This window comes from Nicotiana tomentosiformis, chromosome 7 (genome assembly GCF_000390325.3).
Source record: "Nicotiana tomentosiformis chromosome 7, ASM39032v3, whole genome shotgun sequence".
NCBI classification, from domain to species: domain Eukaryota; kingdom Viridiplantae; phylum Streptophyta; class Magnoliopsida; order Solanales; family Solanaceae; genus Nicotiana; species Nicotiana tomentosiformis.
This window is the reverse complement of record NC_090818.1, coordinates 41,548,439-41,575,907: the sequence shown is the minus strand read 5'-3', so window position 1 is coordinate 41,575,907 and position 27,469 is coordinate 41,548,439. Positions and strand designations below refer to the sequence as shown.

Below are 27,469 nucleotides of genomic sequence, written 5' to 3'. Positions count from 1 at the left end.
TGCGGCCGGTTGTTCTCCGTATACTGTTTTTGACTCCCTTCGATGTTGGGAATTTAAGAACCTGGTGTAGAGTCGAAGGTACAGCTCTCAAGTTGTGGATCCATGGCATTCCAAAAAAGGCGTTGTACCTCATGTCGCCTTCGATTACGTGGAACTTCATTTCCTGGATGGTCTCGGCCACATTTATCGACAGAATTATCTCACCTTTGGTGGTTTCACATGCCATATTGAATCCGTTTAGAACCAGGGTTGCGGGTACGACCTGGTCCTGTAGACCGAGCTGTTCTACAACCTTCGATCTAATGATATTGGCCGAGCTACCTGGATTAATTAACACACGCTTAACTTTAATTTTATTCATAAGTATGGATATTACCAATGCATTGTTATGAGGTTGCATGACTCCTTCTTCATCTTCATCATTGAAGGACAAAGTTCCTATGGGTGCGTAATCCTGAGTTCGAGGTCGCTTTTCTCTCATAATCGATGTCTTAGTGCATTTAAGCACTGGCCTTGAGGGGTATCGACACCGCCAATGATCATGTGGATTATGTGCTGTGGTTCTTCTTGTTCATTTTGTTTGCCGAAATCCCTATTTTTGAAATGGTTCTTTGCCCTGTCGCTTAAAAATTCTCGGAGGTGCCCTTTATTGAATAACCGGGCTACCTCCTCTCTTAGTTGCCTGCAATATTCCATTTTGTGGCCATGGGTGCCATGATATTCACATATTTGATTGCGATTCCTCTGGGCAGGATCGGTCTGCATGGGTCGAGACCATTTAATATCTTTGATGTGTCCGATAGTCGACACGATGGCGGATGCATCAATGCTGAAGTTATACTCCGATAACTGTGGTGCTTCCTTAGATCCGGTAGGCCTGTCGAACCCACTTCTGTTCATCAGTCCCCGAGACCCTTGACCTCGATCACTTCTTTTGTTGCTTTGTCCGGGGTTACGTCTCGATTCATTGATTCTGTGGTTTTCACTACACGGTCGGTATCGGTCCCTGATCGAACATTGTTCTCGATTGATATCCCTTCGAGCAGCGGGTTCAGACCCCAACTAATCATCTTCGACTCTAATTTTTGATTGGTACCGATTATGCACGTCGACCAAAGTGATAGCTGGGTACTCGATCAGGTTATGCTTCAACCATCGTGAAGCCGTCGAAATTCGTTCGTTCAAACCTTGAGTGAAAGCCCGAACTGCCCAATCATCTGTGACTGGTGGCAGATCCATTCGTTCCATTTGAAAACAAGATACGGACTCCCTTAGTATCTCGTTATCCTTTTGTCTTACCTTGAACAGGTTCAACTTCCTGGTCTCGACTTTTATGGCCCCGGCGTGTGCTTTTACGAAGGAATCTGCAAGCATAGCAAAATAATCGATAGAATTAGATGGTAAATTATGATACCATATCATTCTTTCCTTTGACAGGGTTTCACTGAATTTCTTCAATAATATGGATTCGATCTCATAATCCTTTAGATCGTTCCCTTTGATGGCGCATGTGTATGAGGTGACATGTTCGTTGGGGTCGGTAATTCCGTTATATTTAGGAATCTCGGGCATGCGAAATTTTTTGGGATCGGTTTAGGAGCCGCGCTTGGGGGAAAAGCTTTTGTTTGAATTTTTTGGAATCTAAGCCCTTCAATATTGGTGGTGCCCCCGGGATCTGATCAACCTTGGAGTTGTATGTTTTCACCTTTTGTCGTTTGCTTCGATCCTCCTTTCTCCCGATTCTATTCGTTTGGTCAGTTCTTCGAACATCTTAGCAATTTCGGAATTAGTCCCCGACTCCTGCTCATTTGATTTCACTATAGTTGGTTCCGTTGTATGGGCGATTTCTCGGGGTTGACTGGGCTCCGGTCTGCTCGGTATCTAGGTTTGACTTTGCAACTGAGCTATCGCTGCCTGTTGAGCTTGCAATATTTTGAAAATCATACGCAAGCTGACGCCGTTTTCCTCGATGTTATGGGTATCTCGAACTGCAGATCGAGTGCCACCATGTATGCTATTTTCAGTTTCAGAATGTAGGTTCGCCTCAATGGCCACATGCGAATTAATGTCTATCGGCACTTCGATTCGAGCTCCAACGGCATTGACAAGCGGCCTTTTGGTACTGGGTGTCAAGTTGTTGTTCTCATCTTAAAGACCAGCTTCATTGTCGATAGGTAAGGCCATTTAATTAATAGTTTAGTCATTGCTAATCCGAAATTAAAGACACTTCCGGAAACAAGCCCAAAATGGCATATTTTTGCAGATTCGTATCAAATAACCACTATTATCCTTAGCCCCACGGTAGGTGCCAAACTGTTTACCCGAAATACGGATTGAGTTAAATTTATATGTAGTTCTAAGGGTATGTGGTATAACTTGACACAAATCGTATGAATGAATAGAAATATCAAGTATTGACTATAGAGAATGAAAAATAAGCAAAGTTGGGAAGAAGATAATTTACAGATTAGACAAGATGAATCGATTTATCAAGCTAAAAAAAGATAACTCTTCAATATATTGGTGTATAATATATCAGTTACAATGTATGCAAAACCTTGTTCCTCACAGAAATAATAACCATCCCCTTTATAGTAGAGGGATCTTACTTTAGATATAATTAAAATTATATAGTGGGAGACCCATGATAAATCAACTTTTTCATAATTCCTGCCAGGATTCTCTCCTCTAGTGGAATTGCAACGGCTCTTGTCTATGAGCTCGATATTGACTCGAGCTCTCAGTCTTGACTCGAGCTCGATTCTGACTCGGATCCTTGTATTGATTCTGGGTCAGTGTTGGTCGGTCTCTGCCTCGTAAGCTCGATAACTTCACTTTGCATCATAGTTCGACTTAGATTCGAGCTCGATAATGACATCGAGCTCGACATTGATCTGTCCCTCTGGCTCGAAACTTGATGACCTGACTTCGGACCTCAACCTGATACTATGAAGACACTTCTCCGATCCAATGCATTACCATTTAAACCAGTTCGTACGAAGGACTAACCGGTTTTTACCGTATACATAAATATTAGATCATTGTGTAATTTTCAGCACTTGAAACAATTCCAACACAAAAGAGTTTACGGCACTTGAGAGAAATTTCAACACTAGAAAATTTTAGCACTTGGAAAATTCCAGGAAAACGAACAAGTTGGGAACAACCATTTCTGTTCCAACCACTCTATTACACTTATGATGAACCGTTGTTAGTTAAAGCATTGAGGAGAAGGGCCTTGTGTAGTTGTAATCGGAGACAGACGAATATAGCATTACATGTGATTGCTATCGGTCTTTCTATAAGCACTCAAGAAGCAAGAAGTCAGGAACTACCATCTTCGGTGTTTGCAGAATATGGACTTGAAAAACTTGCCCACGCTAAAGCTCGGCTGAAAAACATTAACACTGAAGTTTGTCTAATCGAAGAGAGACTCCCTCAAAGCAAGATGTGTTTCGTACCAATATAAGCAGAAGAATTACCATTTAATTGCAAATTATTTTATAAACGTATTAATTTATTTTGCAAGGTAAACATTACTTATTCAATAAACTTTTATTAAGTAACCTAGATTATTCTGTTGGTGTAAAATTGTGTGGTTAAATTTTTATTTTAACCTTCCAATACTATTTAAAATAATACATGCAATTCAATTTTTTTTCCTCATAAATTTACCAAGATATAAGTCTGGGTGGTGTTGTATTCCAAAAAGGTGCAATGAAAGGGGTTGAACCTTATCTCAGATATAATACAACATATGACCAAAAAAATATATAATACAACATTGTGATTCCATCACCCAAAACAACAGAAGGAGGTATAAAATGTTAATGTCCTCCTTCCTGATAAGTATATATATACAACTTCAACTAACAAAAAAATATGCAGCCTTATCAATAAATGTTTGATGTTTTAATCCATGAGTGATAGATATTACTTTCAATATATTGATCATAAGATAATTATATATTTTTAGTTTTTAAAATAGATATATTAAAAAAAGAATTTACAATATATTTTTAATTTATTTTTTTATATTTGTTAATGTAACTATAACCGGTGAAATTTTAGATTTACCGTACCATGTTGTCATAATTGCGATATTCCTCATATTAAAAATACAGTTCTATCTTCTTAGAGCTATGAATTAAGGCTTGTAATATTAAACCTAGCATTTTCAGGTTTACTAAAAGAAGTAAATACTATATGTAGAAGGGGTGAAATACTAATACAATCAGTATGAATACAAGTCAAAATATTGTTCTACTCTTGTAGAACCACACTACTAAAAAATAACAAATTTGCGACCGTCAAATTAGTCGAAAATCGGTCGAAAATCGTATTTTTCCGACGGATTTCTGATTGAAACGTGTCAGTTGGAAAATACGTTGTCGCAATTTATTTGCGACGGAATCAGTCGCAAAATCAACGACGGATTCAGTCGCAAATTGAATAATATGGGATATTTGAATTAAAGTAATTTGCGACTGAATCAGTCGCTAATTTTGCGACTGATTCAGTCGCTGGCCAGAAATAAAAAATAATAAAATTTTTATGTTTCTACTGATTCCGTCGGAAAATTTAAAAATAAAATTAATTTTTAATTAATTATTCGGACTGAAACCGTCGCAAATCTTGAATTATAATTAATTAAAAATTTCAGAAATTCTACATGTGCGACTGATTCAGTCGCAAATCTTAATTAAATATTGTTAGAAATTTTCAGTTTGCAACTGAATCAGTCGCAAATCGGGGTAATTCCTGGTGAAATCTACGACTGATTCAGTGGCAAATCTAGGCATTTTTAAGCAGAATCATGCTGCATTTCTAATTATAGCACCTAGCAAAGAAAACAGCCAACCAAACACCTAACAATTAACCAAATACCTAATATAACTATCCAAATATCAAACAACCAACTATCAAACAACCAACTATCAAAGTTGTCTCTAACTTCAACTCTAAAATATTAAAATAGCCTATTCAGAATCAGTCTCCTCCTCACACTCAGAGTACTCTATTGCAGCTCCTTTCTTGCTTTTCTTTTTAAATAATTTTTGAATCAAAGACTGAGTTGCTTGAAATTCTTGCAACATTTGATCCACTTTTTGACGCATAGCTTTCATGTCTTCTTGGGAAACCGATGCCCCGCTGAATAATATTGCTGGTGGACGACTGGAGGATGGCTGTACTCCAATCCCGTAGACTCGACCTTTATTTATTATTTTCACGAGAAATAAAAGAAAAGAAAGTAAAAGAAGTAAGAAAACAAACAAGCAACTTTCAAATTAATACCAAAATAGATAATTGCATAATATTTATACCTTTATTCACGCCACCAGCCGCATGTGTCCAAATTGCATTCATATTCTCGGGGTTCGGCTGAGTTCCTTCAGGCTGAGTTTGTCGCCATGCATCAAGATCAATATGATACTTGTCCTGAAATAAAATAATACACGTTATATAAATAAAATAAACCAAGAAAAAATAATATAGTTTTGGTGTTGGGATCATACAAATGTCTCTGAAGCACGCGGTTCGATCCATCCTTCTCTTGCGCCGTCCTTTCTCTTGCATACTTGTAAAACTAAGAATATTTTATAATGAAATTACCATTCTCAAATGATAGGCTGCAAAACTAATAGAACCTCCAATATGCAATGATCCACCCTTAGTAGAAGCTCTGTTTAACTTTGCTTGTTCACTCTTCTTCTTCCACTCAGGGATGTTCCACTTCGCCAAAAGCTGATTCCAGACATCTTCACGTATCCAATCAGGCTTGTTGCCACCTTTCTTAGCAACATGATGTGGATCCTATATTCGCTTCTGTGCTCTCTTCTCGAAGTTCTCATTCACCAGATTTTCAAGTATTGGCTGTCATCTACACAAACAAAAAAAATTAGAAGTTGACATATTTATTTTATTTAAACTACTTACTAAGTTATATTCTCCCAAATGTTATCTAAATAGTTTAATTATATATTTTACTATAATACTTGTGTGGTTTCAATATTAATATGTACATTAAACAATTGTAAGACCAAAAAAGGTCATAAAACATAAAAATTAATCTAATTTATTTCAAATTAGCATATGATAGCACTTTAATACTTAATTGATTGCATTTTCTTCATTTCATTTTAATAATAAATAATATAATTAACACATAGATAGGGCATGGAGAATTTTCAAGCGAAGGGCCGAAACAGAGAAGTATTAGCACTTAAGTTGTTTCTTAACTAACATAACTTGAACCTATAAAATTTCTAACTCTTTAAAATATATTTCAACTCTAACTATTATAACCTAAATTATACGAAGTATTAGCACATAAGTTGTTTCTTTAATTATTTTTTATATAAACAAGAATTATTACATTGCAAAAATTTTAAACAAGAATTTATATAAACAAGTATTAAACAAGAATTTATATAAACAATAAAAAAATAGCTAATTAATCTAAATAAATAAATTTTTAACATCACTATATACATATTATATTGTAAAAATTATTGCTAATATATCTATACTATATTGCAAATTATATAGCTAATTTGTACATACTATTTTGCTAAATTAATGCAAAACAAAACCTAGAAAATGAACCAACGGATCTGCTGCCGAACCACCACCGGAGGGGAGATGAGACGCCGGATTCCTATACCAAAAATGAGTTAAACAATTTAGAAAAAAAAATTTCTTTGGGGGGGGGGGGGGGGGGGACAGGGAAAATGGAGCGGGTGAGGGAGAGGGAGAGAGAGAGAAAAAAATCATACCTAACATGGTTAGATTAACGGATAAAATCAACAAATAGAACGGGTGGGGGCAGAAGAGGGGAGGAGAGGGAAAAAAGTTAGAGTAGAAAGAAGAAAGAAGAAAAAACGGGATAGGGCGTATTACATAAAACGATTTATGACCGAATCAGTCGCAAATGTTGTTGACCAGTCAGACCTCGTTTTAATTTCATATTCCGACCAAATCGGTCGCAACATTTAATTTAATTTTTTTTAAATATTTGCGACTGATTCAGTTGTAAACGATAAAAAAATATTTTCGCGGTATTTTTCGCGTAATTGAGCGACCGAAACAGTCGCAATTTTGAGCCAAAATTTTTTTAAAAATAAACATGTATTTTTAATAAAGTTTCCGACCGAATCAGTCGAAAATTGCGACTGAATTAAATCAATTGGAATTATTCAGTCGCAAATTTATTGTTTTTTAGTAGTGCCATTTTTTAATATTTTTCTGTATTAGTTTCTTCTTCTATTAAGTTAGCTTATTATTATTTTCAAGATCGTACACTTTTTTCTTTAATTAATTTTTTTTTCAAACATATTTTTAATAACATTTATGCAATCTTTAGAAATATCCATATTATATTAATAAATGGTATACGCGTAAGGCGCGTACGGAGAGACTAGTAATATAAATTATAAACATAGAGAATAAAGAGTATTTTCAGTTTAATTTTATAAAATAAAATCTTTTGGATCTATTTCAATTTTATATGGTTACTTGTTTAATTCTAATTAATTTTCTAAAATATTTAATTAGAGCATAGAAGATAAATAACCTACAATGTTACCTTCACAAATTAAGAAAGAAAAAATAAAAGGAAAAAGCTGCATCTCATGATGGAAAAGGAAAAGAAATGAAAGTAAAGATTGTAATTATATACCTAAAAAGAAAAATGGATTACATCGCCGAGAATAAGTTAGTGAATCTTTTGATGATTCATAATAATAAAAATGGAAAACCTACTCAAAGTAATATTAGCATAATTATGAAAAATAAAACCACTTGTTTGATTAAATGACAAAAGAACATAAGAAGGAAAAGCAATTTAGGTAAAATATAACAAAGTATCCGACCCTCTTTTCTTTTCTTTTCTTTTCTTTTCTTTTTGTTGAATAAACAATCTAGACAATTGTTAGTGGATAATAGAAGAATAATATAAGAAAAGGAAAGTTGGAAGCAACACAAAATAATAAGTAATAAATTGATGGAATGCCACACAAATCTACGCCATAAGTGAATGATGACTCAAATAGTGGTCGTTTTTGCTGTCTTTCCTTATTCACTTCCCTTTTATTTATTTATTTATTTCTTATTTTTCTTTTCTGCATTTTCATTTTCTTTTTTCTCTTTCAAATCACCCGTCGCCTCTCTGCCTGCGATCCCATAACTTCTGCATAGTTGCCATCTCCAACTATTTTATCTATAAATTCGTTGTTTAATTCAAAATTTTCGGCAATAACTACCAGCAAAGCCCATGTAGAAATCTAGACAGAAACAAAAGGAATACCTAGAAGATCTCCACCCGTACCACTCCAAATAACCCCTTTTCGATGACTTTTCTCTTTCTTCTACGGTTAACAAATTTGTTTAATTTGTTTACTATATGTGAACTTGATTAAGAAAAGAGGAAATAAAAAAAATAACAAAAAAGAGAAGAAAAAGTAGTAACGTCAAAATATAGGTGATGTACATATATATGAGGTGATGTCCGCTTTTTGTTCTTCTCCCTCTGAAGGCTTTTCCTTAGTACTATTTTGTTTCTTAGAATGAACTCTTAATACTTATATTTCATATAGTTGATATGTTTTTCTATTTCTCTCAAATAAATATTTATAGTATAACTATAAGATAAAGGACATACACAAAGAAATAAATAGAAAAAGAAAAGAATGGAAAATATAATATCACAACTATGTTCACATTTTCTCTAGTATGACTGTTGATCTTGCTCAACGTTTTCTCAGCTTTTGGACTTTCGACAACTCTATTTGTGTTGGCAAGAGTTTATGTTTCATGTGTAAGCTATTTGATCTTTCAACATTGCACATACTTCATCTCATTATTTTTGTATACCTCAATTACATGAAAATTTGCTTTCTTTTTATCAATTTGCGCGTGATCAATCAAATGAGCTTTGCTCAAATGATACTGGTGATGAGTCCAACGTCTATACGAATATAGTATAAGTGAAGAAAATTCAGATGATGGAATGATTGAGGTTAGGGATTGTGAATTTTATAGGGATAAAAGAATCGTTGGTGACAGCTTTAATTAGTGTTTAGCACACATAAGATAATGACCCGGGAATGTGAAAGCTGGTAACTTCATGCCCATAATTAATGTTCATTAAATGGAGAGCAGTAATTACAAGATAACCGTCACTTTGACGTTGGAGAAGAAAGGCACGATTAGCAATTGAAAGCTGATGATGCTTCACTTCTCCACTATAATGCACAATAATTATTAAAATTGCACACCAATTAATACGAGAATTGTGGTAAATTATATATTTTATTTATTATTTCTTAAAGAGAGTGGACAAGTAAAAATAAACGGAGAGTGTATATATATATATATATATATATATATATATATATATATAATATTGAGAGAGAGATTTCTTTCTTTTATCATAGCTTATTTATAAAATTATGAGTCTGCAGAAGTTTATTTACCCACTGCGTCGTCAAACTCGCAAAAGTTGTCTAGTCGAGGAAAGCGTTACAATGTCAAGTTTTACCGGGAGCGAATGAAGAATAGCTGATAGTTACTATTGTTTTATTTCTTTCATTTACAGTAAGTAAGCACGTAATGTAAAATATTACAAAAGCAAAATAAGGAACATTTATCAAGAACAGACCACAAACACATAAAGCGAGCTGTTTAGGCGTACAGCTGCGAATGATTTTGACAAGGGGACTTGGTGAGTGGTGGGCGAAAGATAGAAAAAACTAATAGTTCAGTCAATGAGAATGGGGAGATAGTACTATTAACACACAGCAGGTAATTAGCAATAATTCACCTCAATGTTTTGGGTCTCTGAGGCTTCACTTGTATTTCTATTTCTATTATATAGAAAATGCTTGTTGGTCGATCAAGGGCATAAATGACATTTCACTTTGCCATTGGCTTGCCCTAAGCTGAATTGCCACGTACCCTACTCTATTTTACTTTCTTTGTGGCTCTAAATTTTCCGTTCATCGCCTTCCATCGTGTCTGCGACTTTTTTCCCCTATGCCGTAGGAAGCTTTTTTTATTATCCTTTGTATACAATATAGCTGCTGCTGGTACTGGGCTATTCTTACAGTTCTTTTAGGCTACCTTCGCTTGGAGATTTATGTTGTTTCACTGCTTCTGATCGGTGAGGGTTACTGATATTCTATCTCCTTTTCTTCTTTCTCCTTGCTTTCAAAGTCCAATTCTGCATTCACAGTTTTAATTCGGATGAATAGCCATTAGTAATTTAGTATAGAGGAGTAAGACAGAGAGAATTCTAGAGATGGAAGACCGGAAAGAAGGTAAAAATTAATTACAAACTGAAATAGCATAGTTGAAATGCAAACTATTGCATAAAATTCTTTTGATTCTTGAATTTAATTTTTTTTTTTATGGTAGAAAAAAGTTTTGTAACACATTTGAATCTGCCAACCAATTCCTTCATATTGTCATTCCAAGAAAATAAATAAATTGAGATACTTAAAAATTCGAAGAAAATTAAACGAAAAAAATATAAGCATGTAATGGGCCGTTGAAAAAAATCAAAATCGGGAAGGAAGAAAACTAACTCAAACTCAGCATCCATTACCATTTTAAGATGTAGTATGAGTATTAAGCCTTTTCAATCCATCTTCAACTATCTTATTCTCTTATCATCCACCTTCTTCTTGCCGTGATTGCGGAGTACTTTTTTAATATAAGCAGGCGCAAGGAAATAAAAAATGAATAGAACCGAAAAAATAGAGTTTTTTGAAAGAGAATATTAATAATGTCGAAAGAACATTAAGATCTGTCTTTTCTCGGTCAATAAATAAATTTTCAAGGCAATAATAAGTCATCAACTCTGTATACAAGAGAGAACCATCTCATGTGTGTACTATATATAGAGTCTATTTTTACAATTTTACTCCGCCTATTAGAGTACCTGTTGCAATGTGATGCTTTGTTTGTGCTAAAATAATATATTCTTATATCTACAAATAGGCCTTTCTTTGATCATAAAGGGTCTTTATTGTGGGGCTTAGTCCCGACAATTATATATTTACCTAATGATATTTGGCATATAGGAATGGATTAAAAAAAAATTCTTCTTAATCTAGCTTACTTATAATAAAATTGTATTGATGCTATTGAATAAGCGGAAAAGTGGATTCATTATTGTCTACTAATAAATCACCTTTAGTTATCTTTGAAAACTAAAATGTATAGATGATAATAAATATTCTATGGCTATGTTTTTTTATAACTGTAGTTACTTGATGCTCTGAGAATTCCTTTGAAAGCAATAATGACTACTTTAGTTGCTTGGACGATTATTTGTGATCCATTTAGTTCGCACATTATTAAGTTATGAATGATTTTTCCTGTTGTGTATTTCTCCTAATAGTAGTCATCATATGATGTGCTGCCGAGAGTTTTTCTGCTGCTGAGAGTTTTTCATCACTAAGAAGTATCAATGTCATGTTCCTGCTGCTCTTACCTTCCTTTTTTGGTTGAGAATGGTAACAAACTCTTACTTTGTTGTTCCAATGTTATATGAAAGGGCAACCCGGTGTACTAAACTCCCGTTATATGCGGGGTCTGGGGAAGAGTCGGACCACAAAGATCTATTGTACGCAACTTTACCCTGCATTTTTACAAGAGGATGTTTCCACTGCTCGAACCCGTGACTTCCTGGTCACGTGGCAGCAACTTTAAATGATAATGTTAAATGGTTGTGCTTTATATTTCATATTATATTGTATAGAAGGGTGTACTTATATTTTTATGAAACACTTGAAAATAAATGTCTAACCGTACAAAGCCCAAGTTGAGTAAACAACAACGTCCATATCTTGGCTTTGAGATGTTATTGATCGAACCCCACACCTCAGACCATATCAAATCGTAATTTTATAAATTATTTTACTCTTTTAGTGTATGTACTCTTTTGCTTAACCTCCGTAAAAATCAGTTGGATGGAACATCAACCATTAGTTTTCCCCAACCTGGTTAATAATTTGATTTGCAAGTCATCAAAACTCACATGTCATGGGTAATTATTTATATTTCTCTAAATATTGTTAGCAAAAGTGATATTGATTATATGATGTCTTTCTGTAGCTCACGTATACTTGTGTAGGACTTTGCAAGTTTATGCAGAATGTCCTGTAAGGCTCAAAATAGCTCACGTATACTTGGTGGCTGATTTTCAAGATACCACATCTATTATATAACTGATAAATATTGAAAGCAATTTTTTCACGACCTAAAGATATCAGTTTATGTGTATATATATTATCGTGCAGTTTTTATTTTTAATGTTGTTTGTCTTTGTTCTTTTGCATATTGGAATTTTAACTATATATTATCATGAAAATTATTAATCGAATTTGATTTCTTAGTTGCAATGTAAAGTAATCCAAATTGTTGGACCCGCAAGCGCGGACCAAGACTCTTCTAGTCTATTATACGGAAGAGCCAAGTTGGTCGACCAAGGGCAAATGTGTAATTTTATCAGCTGATTTTATTTGTTTTGCCCAATCTGTTCCCTACATCTCAGTCCACGTGTCTTTTTAATTCAACACTCACAAAATAGTCACCTTTCGTCTTTGTTATCCCAGTATATACAACATAAATTCAGGAAATATCTATCACTTCATCTCTTTCAGTTTTCAGAATAGATTACTATTAACAGTTCTCTTTTATCTTTCCAGCTTACCCAAACAATCTCAGATCTGATTCTCTTTCAATTTTTGCCCAAATCTTCTTCGAGTTCTCACAATTTCATGGCTAAAGTTGTTATATTTCTATTTATGGAAGGAACGAAAGGTTGGAACTTTGAGTTGAAGAAACAAAAGAAGAATCCTAATGCTCCACTAATTCTTCTATCTGCTATTTATTGCTTTACATCTTTAGTTGGCCTTTTCGCTCAATATATATTGTTTCAGACGAAAACTGTAATTTAGGGGGAATATAAAAGAATGCTTTTGAAATTTATTGGCAGTCCTACTTTATTTATCTAGATGGAGTTTGACACTGATTCTATGATTAAATACCTGCAGGATTTGCAGGCTTCCATTTTTAACCGGAAATTGCTAAATATACCAAGTATCATCCATCCCCTTTTTTCCCTAGCTTAGAATTTTTCCTTCAGATGTTGGTCAGTCTTCTTCAAGCCTTAACTGCCACAGTCATGGTTTTTTCATCTTTCGTTGCCTTGGCCTGAGCTCCATCTGCAGCTTTTGGCGCATTGCCTGCGACAATTATAAGATGTAACAGATCAAAATAACAGTTTTTTTTTCCTTATAAGGATGATCGATGCAACAAGATGGAATTAACATCATGATCTATGTTTGTGTAGCTTAAAGAAAGTGAATGAAAAATGGAGGGAAAATAAAATATTTGAGTTTCCCTTGGGAAAGGGACATTGTCCCATATCGGAGGAAGAAAAGACTTTTGATTGGTATATATATAATTGCTCTTCTTCTAGCTCGTAAATAGTTAAGAAAAAGGCAAGCCTCGCCCCGTCGTCGTCGTCGTCGCTCGCTCGGCTTCGGCTACGGCTACGGCTTCGGTCAAAGATTGATTGATTAATCTTTTTGGACAAAATTCCTTTCAATTATTTAATTAATTAATTAAATAATTAACAAAAAATTCAATCCGGAATAACCCATGACCCGCGACCCGGTTCGATCAGGCCCGTTTTCTTTCCCGGATTATTTTAAATATATTTTTTCCGCAATATTTCAAACACCCCTTTTCCAACAGCCATGGCTGTTTCTGAAAGGTTGCAAACCTTTTCAGAAACATTGCCATCAACTCTATAAATAGAGTTTGAATCCCAGAATCTTTCCTTACGAAATTTTCTGAGCTTCTTCTTCTTCTTCTACACAATATTTTCCAGTGTGTTTTACGATCATTGAGTGGTTCGCAGTTCATCAGAGTTTTGGTATCTATACACTTGTGAGTTAAATTGTTCTATCCTGGGAGGATATATTCCAGCACCTCGGGTACTTGAGGGTAATAATTTCCTTAAGGACACACTGTGTATTCAGTGGGCTCGATTTATTCCTATACTGTTTTCTTGTTTTCCAGAATCTATTTCGTTAAACAAGTATTACTAACTTTCTGTTTTATTTTTTCAGAAAGTTTAATTGTTTATTATAGCAATACAGAATAATAACAATCTTAAGGAATTTTATTTTTTTTATATTCTGTATTTTGTTTGTGGAGATTAAAACCTGCGTGATTTTCTACTCCTTCTAAATCTTACTATTCTGATTTGAAGATTAAAAACTTCATTAGAGTATTGAAATTCGTAAGACGATTTGAAGAACATAAAAAACTTCATCGTTTTTCTGTAAAACAGTATATAAAAACTTCGATTTTTATACATACTGTTTTTTTTTTGTTAATAACAGTATTGTGTACTGTTCTGATTTTGCCATTAATTGAACTCTTCTGTTGTTTACAGTGAGAAATGGCAATTGATAACGGAAATTCTTCTGCGACTATTGCGGCAACGACGATAGCCTCGTCAAGCCGGACTGCTGTTCCACCGGCAGAGAAACCGGGGAAATTTTCCGGAGCCAACTTCAAAGGAAGGCAGCAAAGGGTGTTCTTCTGGCTTACCACACTTGGTATGCAGAAATTCACTAGTGAAGAACCTCCAGTGCCTGCTGCGGACATGCCGGACAACAAAAAATTCATGATTGTTGAGGCGTGGAAGCAGGCAGATTTTCTTTGCAAAGGCTATATCTTAAGCGCTTTAGAGGATGACTTGCACAATGTGTACAGTGCGATGAATACTTCGAAAGAATTATGGGACACACTTGAGAAGAAGTACAAGACTGAAGATGCATGCTTGAAGAAGTTCGTGGTTGCCAAGTTTCTAGACTATAAAATGATAGACAGTAAAACTATTGGAACCCAAGTTCAGGAGCTTCAACTTATTTTTCATGACCTTATTGCTGAAGGTATGGTCGTGAATGAAGCATTTCAAGTGGCTGCAATGATTGAAAAATTGCCTCCTTCGTGGAGAGATTTCAAGAACTATCTTAAGCACAAGCGCAAAGAAATGAAGTTGGAAGATCTTGTGATTCGTCTCAAGATTGAGGAAGACAACAAAACAGCCGAGAAGAAGTCTCGTGGAAATTCAACGATCATGGGAGCTAATATCGTTGAGGAGACTGCTCCAAAAAGTAAGAAGAGAAAGAGGTCTTCTGGACAGACTAAGGAGCAGAACAAAAAGAAATTCAAGGGCAGCTGCTACAATTGTGGAAAAATCGGTCACAAAGCCCCTGATTGTCGTCTCCCGAAAAAGTATAAGAAGAAGGGACATGCCAACATAGTGGAGAAGAATTATGACATTGATGATCTGTGTGCAATGCTTTCGGAATGCAACCTAGTTGGAAATCCGAAGGAGTGGTGGATTGACTCTGGAGCCACTCGACATGTTTGTGCTGTCAAGGAAACATTTGCGACTTACTCTACTGCTGGTCCCGAAGAAGAGCTTTCCATGAGAAATACTGCAACAGCCAAGATTGAAGGTTATGGGAAGATATTCCCGAAGATGACTTCCGGCAAGGTGTTAACGCTCAACAACGCTCTTCATGTTCCTACTATTAGGAAGAATTTAGTTTCTACTTCTTTGCTTGTTAAGAACGGATTCAAATGTGTATTTGTTTCTGATAAAGTTGTTGTAAGCAAGAATGAAATGTATGTTGGAAAGGGCTACCTCACAGAGGTCCTCTTCAAACTAAATGTAATGGTTGTTGACAGTATGAATAAAATTGCAGCTTCTTCTTATTTATTACATGTCAATTACAAAACCTTGCGGAAGTTAATTAATTTAGAAGTGTTGCCTAAATTCGAGTGTAATAAATCAAAATGTCAAATATGTGTTGAGTCTAAGTTTGTAAAACATCCTTATAAGTCTATTGAAATGAATTCAAATCCTTTGGACTTAATTCATACTGACATTTGTGATATGAAGTCGACACCATCTCGAGGTGAGAAAAAGTATTTTATTACTTTTATTGACGACTGCACTCGATATTGTTATGTTTATTTGCTTAATAGTAAGGATGAAACAATTGAAGCATTTAAGCAATACAAAAATGAAGTGGAGAATCAATTAAATAAAAAGATCAAAATGATTAGAAGTGATAGGGGTGGAGAATATGAATTTCTATTTGCAGAAATATGTTCGGAATACGGAATTATCCATCAAACTACTGCACCTTACACACCTCAATCCAATGGAATTGCGGAAAGAAAAAATCGGACATTAAAGTAAATGATGAATTCTTTATTAATAAGTTCCGGATTACCGCAGAGTTTGTGGGGCGAAGCTATCCTTACAGCTAACCGAATACTCAACAGAGTACCCCACAGCAAAACGCAATCTATTTCATATGAAAAATTAAAAGGAAGAAAACCCAACTTGAAATATTTCAAAGTGTGGGGGTGTCTAGCAAAGGTACAAGTTCCTTTACCTAAAATGGTTAAAATCGGACCAAAAACTGTTGATTGCGTTTTCATTGGATATGCTACAAACAGTAAAGCATGTCGGTTTTTGGTTCATAAATCTGATAATCCCGAAATTCACATTAATACGGTAATAGAATCAGATAATGCTGAATTCTTTGAAAGTATCTATCCGTATAAAACTGAATGTGAGTCGTTAAGTGAAAGACCTAAACGACCTCGGGAAGAACCAAAGGAAAATACTCCAAGTATAGAAGATCCAAGGCGTAGCAAACGTCAAAGAACATCTACTTCCTTTGGACCAGATTTTGTGACATTCTTGCTTGAAAATGAGCCTCAAACTTTTAAAGCAGCTATGTCATCTTCTGATTCAGCGTTTTGGAAAGAGGCAGTCAATAGTGAGATTCAATCAATTTTGGATAACCATACATGGGAATTGGTAGATCTTCCTCCAGGAAATAAGCCTTTAGGTTCGAAATGGATCTTTAAACGGAAAGTGAAAGCTGATGGCACTATTGACAAATATAAGGCAAGACTTGTTGTCAAAGGTTATAGACAAAAGGAAGGCCTTGATTACTTTGACACTTACTCGCCAGTAACGAGGATAACATCTATTAGGGTGTTAGAGGAAATATCGGCTGTGTATGGTCTTGAAATCCATCAAATGGATGTTAAAACAACTTTCTTAAATGGAGAATTAGAGGAAGAGATTTACATGGAACAACCTGAGGGTTTTGTGGTAACTGGTAAAGAAAAGAAAGTGTGCAAACTTGTTAAGTCACTTTATGGACTTAAACAAGCACCCAAACAATGGCATGCCAAATTTGACCAAACAATGTTGGCAAGTGGGTTTAAAATCAACGAGTGCGACAAATGTGTTTACATTAAAAACACTCCAGGTCATGAAGTCATTGTTTGTTTATATGTTGATGACATGTTGATAATGAGCAAAAACATGGCAGATATAAATGCTACTAAGCGCATGTTGGCTAGCAAATTCGATATGAAAGACTTAGGAGTTGCTGATGTGATCTTAGGAATCAGAATTCACAAGACTCCACAAGGTCTAGCATTATCACAGTCTCACTACATTGAAAAGGTACTTGACAAGTTCAAGTATTTGGATTTCAAAATTGCCAAGACTCCAATTGACGTGAGTTATGCACTTCAAAAGAATGAAGGTGAAAGTGACTCACAATTGGATTATGCAAGAGTATTGGGAAGTTTGATGTATATCATGAATTGTACACGACCAGATATAGCATGTGCTATTAGTAAACTGAGTCGGTTTACAAGTAATCTCAATCACATACATTGGATGGCAATGAAACGAGTTTTGGGGCATCTCAAACATACCCAAAATTACGCTTTGCATTATAACAAATATCCCTCCGTGATCGAGGGATATAGTGATACAAATTGGATCACTGGATCATCTGAAGTTAAATCCACGAGTAGATATGTTTTCACAATTGGGGGTGGAGCAGTGTCTTGGAAATCATCCAAACAAACGTGTATCGCCCGTTCTACAATGGAATCTGAATTCATAGCTTTAGATAAGGCCGGTGAAGAAGCTGAATGGCTCCGGAATTTCTTGGAAGATATTCCATTTTGGCCCAAACCTTTGGCACCTATTTGTATACATTGTGATAGTCAAGCGGCAATAGGCAGGGCAGGGAGCGTTATGTATAACGGAAAATCTCGTCATATACGACGGAGACACAATACTGTTAGACAACTACTCTCTAGTGGTGTTATCACAATTGACTACATAAAGTCAAGAGATAACGTGTCGGATCCACTTACAAAAGGCCTATCTAGAGAGGCAGTTGAAAGATCATCAAAGGGAATGGGGTTAAGGTCTAGGACAAGTCATCATGACGGTAACTCTACCTAGCAGACTGGAGATCCCGCGAGCTAGGTTCAAAGAGATCAAACAAAGTTATGAATGACGGTTCAACATTGTCAAATAACTCAACCCATTCTCGTGATGAAGACAATGTTCAGAAATCGAGGTAAAGCATTAAGGCTTTTTGATGAATCAACAAAGCTTAAAGGTTTTTTAATGATTTGCTAAGTCTGGCAGGATATGACCAGATAGTGTGTCTATAGGATTACACGTTTAGAAATCACCTATGTGAGTGTGAAGTGTAAGCCGCTTCAAGGGAAATGAAAGTAAATGCCCATTCTCTAAGCACTCATGAAACCAGGCGGTGTTCATGGCTGAAACGAACACAACCGTGAGAACCATAGATGGTTAAGGCAGTGTTTTAAAAAGCGATCGCTTCGTCGCTTTAAGCGAGAAGCGACGCGAAGCGATGGCTGCTCGCTTTTCCATGCCTGAGGTGACTCGACCAGATGAAGCGCTCGCTTCAGTCGAAGAAGCGCGAAGCGACTTTGAAGCGTGAAGCGCAGAAGCGCTCGCTTCAGTCGAAAGGGGTCAGTTTGTTTAAAAAAAAAGTTTGGGTCTGTTTTTTTATTATACAAAACAGACCCCTAAGACCAAATTGATCGACCATTTCTCTCTTCTTCCCAAAATCAATTGCTGCTGCTAGGGTTTCATTCGCCAGAGACTTCCTCCAGGTAATTTTTTTTTCTTTCTTCTTCTTGTCCTTTCTTCTTCTCCTTTTTTCCTTTCTTCTTTCTTCTTCCTTCTTTCTCCTTCTTGTTCCCATCCAGGCGTCTGCTCACCCTAAGGCATTTTATCTTTTTTTATTTCTTCTTCCTTCTTTCTTCCTTCTTCTTCTTCTTCTCTTCTCTTCTCTTCTCTTCTCAGTTTTTCTCGTCCAGCGTCTGCACAGCTAGGGCAGGGTTTTCTTCTTTTTTTCCCCTTTTATTCTTCTTATTTATTAATTTTAATATGTATTTTAGTTTATAAAATTAATTACTATTATATATATATGTTATATTTTTCAGTTTATTTTATTTTTTTAATGTGTAGTTCTTTATAAAATTAATTATTATATATATGTTATATTTTCAGTTTATTTGATTAATTTTATATGTATTTCAGCTTAGAAAATTAATTTTATATATATATATATATATAGTAGATTATGGATATTTTTTTTGATTTTGCACCGGGTGTCCGAGTCTCTTTGAGCCCCGACTAATCCCGGGGGTGCACAGGCCCTCGGCAAGGAGTTTCCCGCAAGTGCACCACGGTTAATTCAGGTTTTACCCAGTCCGATGGCCCTTAGAAATTGTTTGCACCCAGTGGGTTTCGAACTTGAGACCTTGAAAGGGAGCAAACTCCAAGGCTCAAGTCAATTGCCACCAGGCCAACCCCTGAGGGTTATATATATATATATATATATATATATATATATATATATATATATATATATATATATATGTTATATTTTAGTTTATTTAATTTTTTTAATGTGTAATTCAGCTCATAAAATTAATTATTAAGAATTGCGCTTCACTTCAATGAAGCGTGCGCTTCACTTTGCGCTTCGCTTTTGAAGCGAGGCGAGCCCCTGCCGCTTTTTTGCGCTTCTCGCTCTCAAAAACACTGGGTTAAGGATTGATTGTGTGACTTATGTTGTTTAGGTATACAACAAAGCTCGACGGTTCAAAGATATCATGTTCGTATTTTATGACTTTTACCCGATTCCAATACGTGGGCCCCATGGGCGATTTTTGAGTTAATTTCGGAATTTTTGTTAAAGTGTTGATTTCATTAATCTAGGTGCACCTTTTCAGCCGTGCTATCAGTGAGCCGGGACAGCTTTGGAGACTTCAAGGTATATCTGCCGTGTCCGCAGACCTCGGAGTCCCCTTCTACTCTTTCTCATGTCCATTATTTTCTGTATTTTCCTTGTTAGATTCTGATGTATAGAGACACTAGATTTGTTTTCCTTCTGTAGTTTGTGATTCACGATGTTCTGGGTTTTGGGATTTGCTGTGTGTTTGCTCCATTCTTTGTTCGGCTTCTTGGAAGAATCTTACCCTGAGTCGCTCCATCTCCAACTTACTTTGATTCAGCCAGTCGAAATGACTTTTCACAAGATAGATGAAAGCGACAACTCCAGAACCTATCACCTAAAAACAAACAAAAAAAAGTAATAAATAAGTATCATAGTCCCTCTAAAAATAAGCATCCAGTAAATGTCGTTTGCTAGACTTTGAGAGTAAATTAATATCAACAAAAAAATAATTCTGAATACCGTATAACTGACGAGAACATCGACACCTATCAGCATTGCATCTTCCTCGTTAACACGCTTACGGGTGAATGTCTGAATTCCATTAAAAAGAGATAGCAAGTGTTAGCAGTTGGTTTGTCCAAGGTAAGCTTTGCTACAACAACAACAACAACAAGAAGAAGGTAAGCTTTGCTAAATTTGAAATTATTTTAAACTTTCTACCGTTCTCTTTTCTTTTAGAAATTTGCTTTTCGAGTTCCAGCATAAGTAAAAAATAATTCATTTACCTGACCATATTCGGCAATGGATTGATTGAACTCGGGGTGGTGCAAGATGCCATCTTTTTTTCTCAGGCTAGAAGTTATACACTTTGATATAGTACCAATCCCAGCGTCAATAAGACGATCAAGTACTGACAAGATGACGAAAACTTGAGTGCGAACAGGAATTGTTGTGAATGAAACAGAATATGCGAGAATACTTAGCAGCTCAAAATACATATGATGTTAACTGCCAATTTACGCAGGCTAGGCCTGCCCATAGACTGGACCAATTATGTTTGGCCTCAAAGTTGGGGCTCAAGCCTACTCTGGATTTGTTACTTTGTTGGAAAGATCAAAGCCGAAAGCTTACTATTACCATTTGCTAACTAAATTGGAGATGCAACTGGACCAACATATCTTGCATCTCTAAGATATTCTAAATTGACAAACCAACTAACACTTCAATCTCTCAACTCCAAGTCATTCCAAGTTGAAAGACCAACCAGTACTTCAAAGGCCAAGACTTTCTTTAGACCAGAAAAAGTCTAAAGTGAAAAGGCTTTGAACACTATTTTCGTTCTCTCCCATTCTTAAGGTGACCAAGGAAAAGCTAGTTCTGTTATTGGGATGTAACATTTTTGGTCAAAGCTCTTCTTGACCAGGACAAAACACTGTCAAGAAGAGCTATGACTCAATAACCTTAGAAGGTAAAGAAGCATTTACCCTTTGCTTAACCTAAAATCCTATTTGATTTCTATGGAATGATGGGCACTTTCTAATAGAGGTTCGGGTTAGATCTGTCTGCCAAGCCGCATAAAGTCACAAACTATTAAGAATATGATAACACAAACATCACATCATTACATCTGGCCACGTCGATGCAAGATTTTGCAGCGATAACATAAAGCCATAAAATTTAAGAATAACAAAATGATAAATCACAAGAGAGACTAGAATTCCAAAAAGACTTACTTGGTTTTCTCATGATGTTGATTGGAAGACACTTGCTCCAACGATTGAACAACCAACAGCAACTGTGAAAAGGCTAGAGCTTTCATCTCAAATAAAAAACTACTTAATTTTGTTTGGATACATAAGAATATGGAAAGACCTAGACAAACCAGAACAGGGTTTAGGGCCTCACCGTTCTCCTACCCCTTTCCTTTTAGTTTCCCGTTTCTAGAATTAAATAAATAATACAAGAGGGAAATTACAAGGAAAAGGAAGAACTAAAATCGTCGTCGGCAGCTAACGAAGCCGCAGGCTCCGGACAAAATTCTCCGAAAGATAGGGGAAAGGGATTAATTAAAGCATAAAAGGGTGACGGAAAAGGACTTACCTGTGATACCGCCGGTCCAGACGTCAGCTACCGATGTATTCGTCGTTTGGTTAATTTGGGGAATGTTTCGGATGGTTCTAGACCGTGAATTTTAGGGATTTTATTTAGGGAAAAGGCCCAAAAATGACCTTGTGGTATTCGAAATGGATCAATTATAATCCCGTTTAAATTTGAATTCAAAAATGATCCTATCGTTATAAAATGGGTCTAATAATGCCCTTGTATTATTCAAAATGGATCAATAATGCTCTGAAATTTTTTTTTAAAATGCTTTTAAAAACTGAAAAATATATATTCTGTAAAAACTAGAAAAAGAAAGAAATTTACAAAATATATATTTTAAAATTTTTTCAGTTTTTTTAAAGTATTTGTTTTATAAAAACTGGAAAAAAAATATTTTTTTAAAAAACTGAAAAAAAAAAAAAAAACTCTCCTAAAGCAGTGGACTACATATGCATTAGTTTTAAAAAAATAAAAATATTTTGCAAAATCTTTTTTTTTTCAATTTGACGGTTCAATATTTTTTCGGTTTATTTTTATAAAATAAAAATCTACCATAATTATCGGTACAGTTATAGATTTATATAAAAACATACGGTTTTATTAAAAAAAAAACTAAAAATCGGTTCGGCACGGTACGATTATGTCGGTTTTGTCGATTTTTAAATATTCATTTACACCGACATATAACTGTAAATGAATATTTAAACCGACTAAACTGACATATAGGTGTAAATGAATATTTAAAAACCGACTAAACCGACATAATCGTACCGTGCCGAACCGATTTTTAGGTTTTTTTTAATAAAACCGTATGTTTTTATATAAATCTATAACTGTACAGATAATTATGGTAGGTTTTTTATTTTATAAAAATAAACCGAAAAAGTATTTTAACGTGTGCATAATTATTTTATAATTATGGTAGGTTTTTATATTGTGGGCAATTAGTTTTGTCAGATTGAAAGGTTATTTGTTTTTCTGCTAATTTCTGGGTATGCATTAACGTGTGTCAATTACATAATTTTAAGAAAATCACATAAATATTGTTGAACAATATTTTTGAATTATAAATAAAATTAAAAGAACAGTTTAAGTTCTTGAAAGTGATGAAATTTGATCCTATTATTATAAAGGAAAAATATTGGGAGCTAATAAAATATATCTCATGATAATTTATTTAGTATTTGTCTTTTACTCTTTTATTTTTATAACATAAATTTGTATTTTAAATAATTTGACAATAGTATATCATAATCGATTTGGCTCTATTTCAAACTTTTTCATCAAAGTACAGAAGGGAGGTGAATTGTTTCTCTTTCTTTTCTTTCACTAGTTAGCTGACTAAATTTCTTGTTAGTCGACTGAATCCTTGATGCGAGATAGATATGAAGTAAGTACAGAAAATAAATCGCAGAAAGTAAATGACAACAGATGTTTTATACTGGTTCGGATTTAGTGTGAATTCTACTCCAGTCCCCTTGGATTGCAAGGGAGTTCTATTTTGAGTATTTGAAATATTTGGTGCAGGTATGTTGATGTTGTTACACACCAACAGCTTCTTCACGATATACGTTCTTTTCTTGCTTTTGATACAATGTCTTTTCTTTGCTCTCTTTCTTCTCTCGGTAGTTACATAATAAATCTAGAATAGATTACAATGCTTGTTCGGAATAGAACAAAAAGATTGGTAATGGTTCGATCAAAGTATATCCTTCCGTTGAGCTTCTTGTTGTATTTATGTGATTTGAAGGCGAGTCTTCTTGGTATGACAGATCCTTAGATGATGGGCAACCCAAGAGAGTTGATCCTTAGAATCAAATCTTGAATTGATTCCTTCCAAGAATATGGGAGGAACTTTCAATACTTGGTCCTTGAAGAGTGGTGTGATAGCTGTTACTTCCTTGAAGGTTATGATTGATTATTTTCCGCAAATCTTCCATGCAGATTGATTGTTATGCCTTCCGTAAATAACTGCAATCCAATATTTGTTCTCCTTGATGATCGGAATCATGGGCAAGATTAATTCCTTAATCCTTGCTTCTAAATCTTCGGCAGGATCTCATTCCTTAATCCATCCATCTGGATCTTGGACAGGATCTCGATCTCTTCTTCATTCGTAGCCTTCCATTTTTCTTTCTAGGCTTTCTTCTTTAGAGTTGATTTCCTACAATAAAAGTAAGTTATATTCCATCATTAAAACATAGATCTAACATTCTCCCCCTTTTTGATAATGATAAAATAACTTAATTCATTTTACTTCCCTGTTTATTTTATCTTCAGTCGGCCCCCCCTCAACTTGTTGTTAGGTCTTTTGAGTCGGCTTCCCCTCAACTTGTTGTCTTTCCATATTAGTTGGTTAGTGGACTTTCTTTCCAGCTATTCGACTTGTTGACCTTTCCCAGCTAGTTGACTCGAATTTACATGTCAAGTTAGTTGATCCTTTCTCCCCCTTTGGCGTCACTCAAAAGGAGGGCTAACTAAGTAGTATTACTAGCGGATACAAAGTTTAATCATTACAGTCATCCAGATTATCCAAAATCATTCAAGATAGCTAAACCATGCAAGCATCCAAAAAAATATCCAGGACAGAGCAAAAATTGTCTTAACACAATCAACATTAATCAACGACGAACAAAGTAGGTAAGGGTATTGCAGATGGCTTCCTTGAGACGGCCAAAGCTTGCATTCATTTTGACTGAGATTCCATCAACACGATCACGAACTTCTTTGAAGGCTTTTACTGCCTTTTATGCAGCCTTCTAAACCATGACTCTTAGCTTGGACACATCAGAACCTATTTCCTTGGAAACTTCGTAGATATCACTAACTGAAGGCTGAGTGATAAAGAGCATATCTTTGATGACAGTCAGTTTGTCGTCAAGTGCAGCAATCTTCGCAAGTAAATCTGAATTGTTCGTAACAGTCTGAGAAGTATCAACCTTTACCTTGGAGTAGAGGGGATCACTTTGGCTTTAGTTTCCTGCTTCTTTATCCAAGCACCATACACAGCAACATAACCCATGCTGATAAATGCTATATTATTGAAACACTTGGAGACAGATACATAAGGGTAGTTTGAGAGAAGGATATTGAAGGCTTTAAGGACGTGAGTGATAACCATCCCATAGGAAAGACTCGATGGTTCTTCAGCACATTCTATCATAAAATTGATTACCTAGGAGGACAACTTCGCTTTGTGCTTTGTAAGAAGGTAATAGACCTGAAATTTGTCTCTTTGAGATAGAGTGGTGTAGGATCTTGTTCTGAGAAGTATGGTGGTGGAAACAATGTAGACAAGAATATGGTTTTCAAAGTTGATGTCACTAGGTCCCAATTGGTTGGGCAAGAGATAATATAGGGAACCAGCAAGACATTTTTTGGCTTGTTCAAAAACAACTTCGAAATCTTCAGGCCAAGAGTTTTTAAACAAACCAGAGTAACCAGAACTTTTACATTGAAATAGAGAATCAAAGGTGTAATAGTCTAAAACAATGCGCTGACCTAGCACGAGGGACTCAGTCTTATCAGATTTGGGGGAACGAAGATTTACATAGAACATGCGAACAAGATCTTCATAAACCGTTGGAGGGGTTAGAACAAAGAAATTTTCTATCCCTGAAAACTAAAGAAACCTTTTACCTTGGAATTTAGGGCACCCATCTCTTCCAGATTGATGATTCTTTCATGAGCGATTGATTTTCCCTTGAAAGTAACAAACTTGTCTCTGTGGGGTGAATTTTAGTAGTTCACTTCCGACTCTAGCACACTGTCTAAGTCTATCTTTACTTTCTTTGGGGTGTAGGCTTCAACTCCTTCTTCCATTGGATTCTTTCCTAGCACTTTTTCAATAAGGCTTCGAGCATCATCGGATAGGTCTGTACTAGAAGACGAGAAGTCCTCAAAGTGATTAGACCCAATAGTGACGAGTTCTGATTGTTGAGTAGGGATTTTCCCTTTGGAACGAGTGCTTTTGCGAGTGGAGGCAGAAGGTTTTTTCGAAGCTTTATCCATTGGAGAGAGAGAGGGTGAAGGTTACAATATGAGGGCTAAGAAGGAGGAAGTTTTAGAGAGAGAGAGAGAGAGAGAGAGAGAAAGAGAGACGTGAGAAGGCATGATATAAACGACGTGACCGATGGGTGCAGAGAAAGGGAGCATGCACGATTGATTGATTCAGTTTCCATATCGGGGTACAAAAAAGGTGGGAAGAGGGACTAAAAACGGAGGTGTCTCATTAATTCTACTAGGAGATACGGCGGTACAAAAAGATTTTCTACCAAAATCACTATCACACACAATCTTTGAAAAGTACAGAAATTTCAAAGGCCTGTTTAGAAAAAGTAATAATGCCAATTTAAGTTCCTAAGGTTTTGAGATCTTTCTTCTAAAAGAGGATTAGTAAGAATATCAACTAATTGACTATCAGTACTAACAAACGATAATTCAATGTCACCCTTAAGAAAATGATCTCTAATAAAATAATGCTTGATATCTATATGCTTTGCCCTAGAATGATGCACTGGATTTTTTGACAAACAAATAACACTAGAATTGTCACAGAAAATTTTAACAGGCTTAAAGGAAAGATCATAGTCACTTAGTTGGTGAGTCATCTAGAATAGTTGAGCACATCATTGTCCGATAGAAATGTATTCAGCCTCAGTTGTTAATAATGCGACTGATCCCTGTTTCTTACTATTCCAAGAGATGAGTGATTTTCCTAGTAATTGACATGTCCCACTTGTGGTTTTTCTATCATCTTAATCTCATGCAAGATCTGCATCTGAAACACCATCAAGCTTAAAATTGTTAAGACGTGGATAACATAAACCATGTGATGCAGTCCCATGAGATATCTAATAATTAGTTTCACTGCAGTTAAGTGAGACTCTTTGGGAGCTGATCGGAACCTGACACATCTACACACACTAAACATTATGTCAGGTCGACTAGTAGTTAAGTAAAGTAAAGATTCAATCATTCCACGATAATTTGATTCATCTACCTATTTTCCTTCCTCATCTTTGTCAAAAGATATGGCTGGACTCATGGGAGTTCCAAGTGCCTTTGCGTTGCTCATTCCAAATTTTTGTATCAGTTCCTTCATGTATTTTGTCTGGCATATGAAGATACCTTTGCCCGATTGATGAATTTGAAGTCCAAGGAAGAACGTTAGTTCTCCCATCATGCTCATTTCGAATTCGCTTTGCATGATATGTGAGAATTCC

The 27,469-nt window shown here is 35.4% G+C and overlaps 1 protein-coding gene and 1 long non-coding RNA gene across 4 annotated transcripts; both read right to left on the bottom strand.

Annotated features, from left to right (window-relative positions):
* Nucleotides 1-4,818: 4,818 nt before the first annotated feature.
* Nucleotides 4,819-5,871, bottom strand: LOC138895134 (uncharacterized). The gene is made up of 3 exons (XR_011409337.1): nucleotides 5,517-5,871; nucleotides 5,325-5,439; nucleotides 4,819-5,212 (listed from the first exon to the last, which is right to left on the bottom strand). It is a non-coding gene; the product is annotated as an uncharacterized lncRNA (long non-coding RNA).
* Nucleotides 5,872-12,839: 6,968 nt separating this feature from the next.
* On the bottom strand, nucleotides 12,840-22,338 carry LOC104087297 (uncharacterized). 3 transcript variants are annotated; one of them, XR_011409642.1, is made up of 6 exons: nucleotides 22,242-22,338; nucleotides 21,875-21,936; nucleotides 20,927-21,051; nucleotides 20,661-20,732; nucleotides 20,189-20,535; nucleotides 12,840-13,250 (listed from the first exon to the last, which is right to left on the bottom strand). XR_011409642.1 is itself a non-coding variant. In XM_070181469.1 (6 exons), the coding sequence occupies exons 2-6, from the start codon at nucleotides 21,885-21,887 to the stop codon at nucleotides 13,188-13,190; spliced, it is 366 nt and encodes a 121-aa protein (XP_070037570.1). In that variant the 5' UTR covers nucleotides 21,888-21,936; nucleotides 22,242-22,338; the 3' UTR covers nucleotides 12,840-13,187. The 3 variants fall into 3 exon arrangements, 1 of the variants encoding a protein (XP_070037570.1); XR_011409643.1 differs by lacking the exon at nucleotides 22,242-22,338 and adding an exon at nucleotides 22,047-22,164; XM_070181469.1 differs by having other exon boundaries at nucleotides 20,443-20,535.
* Between the last annotated feature and the right edge of the window lie 5,131 nt (nucleotides 22,339-27,469).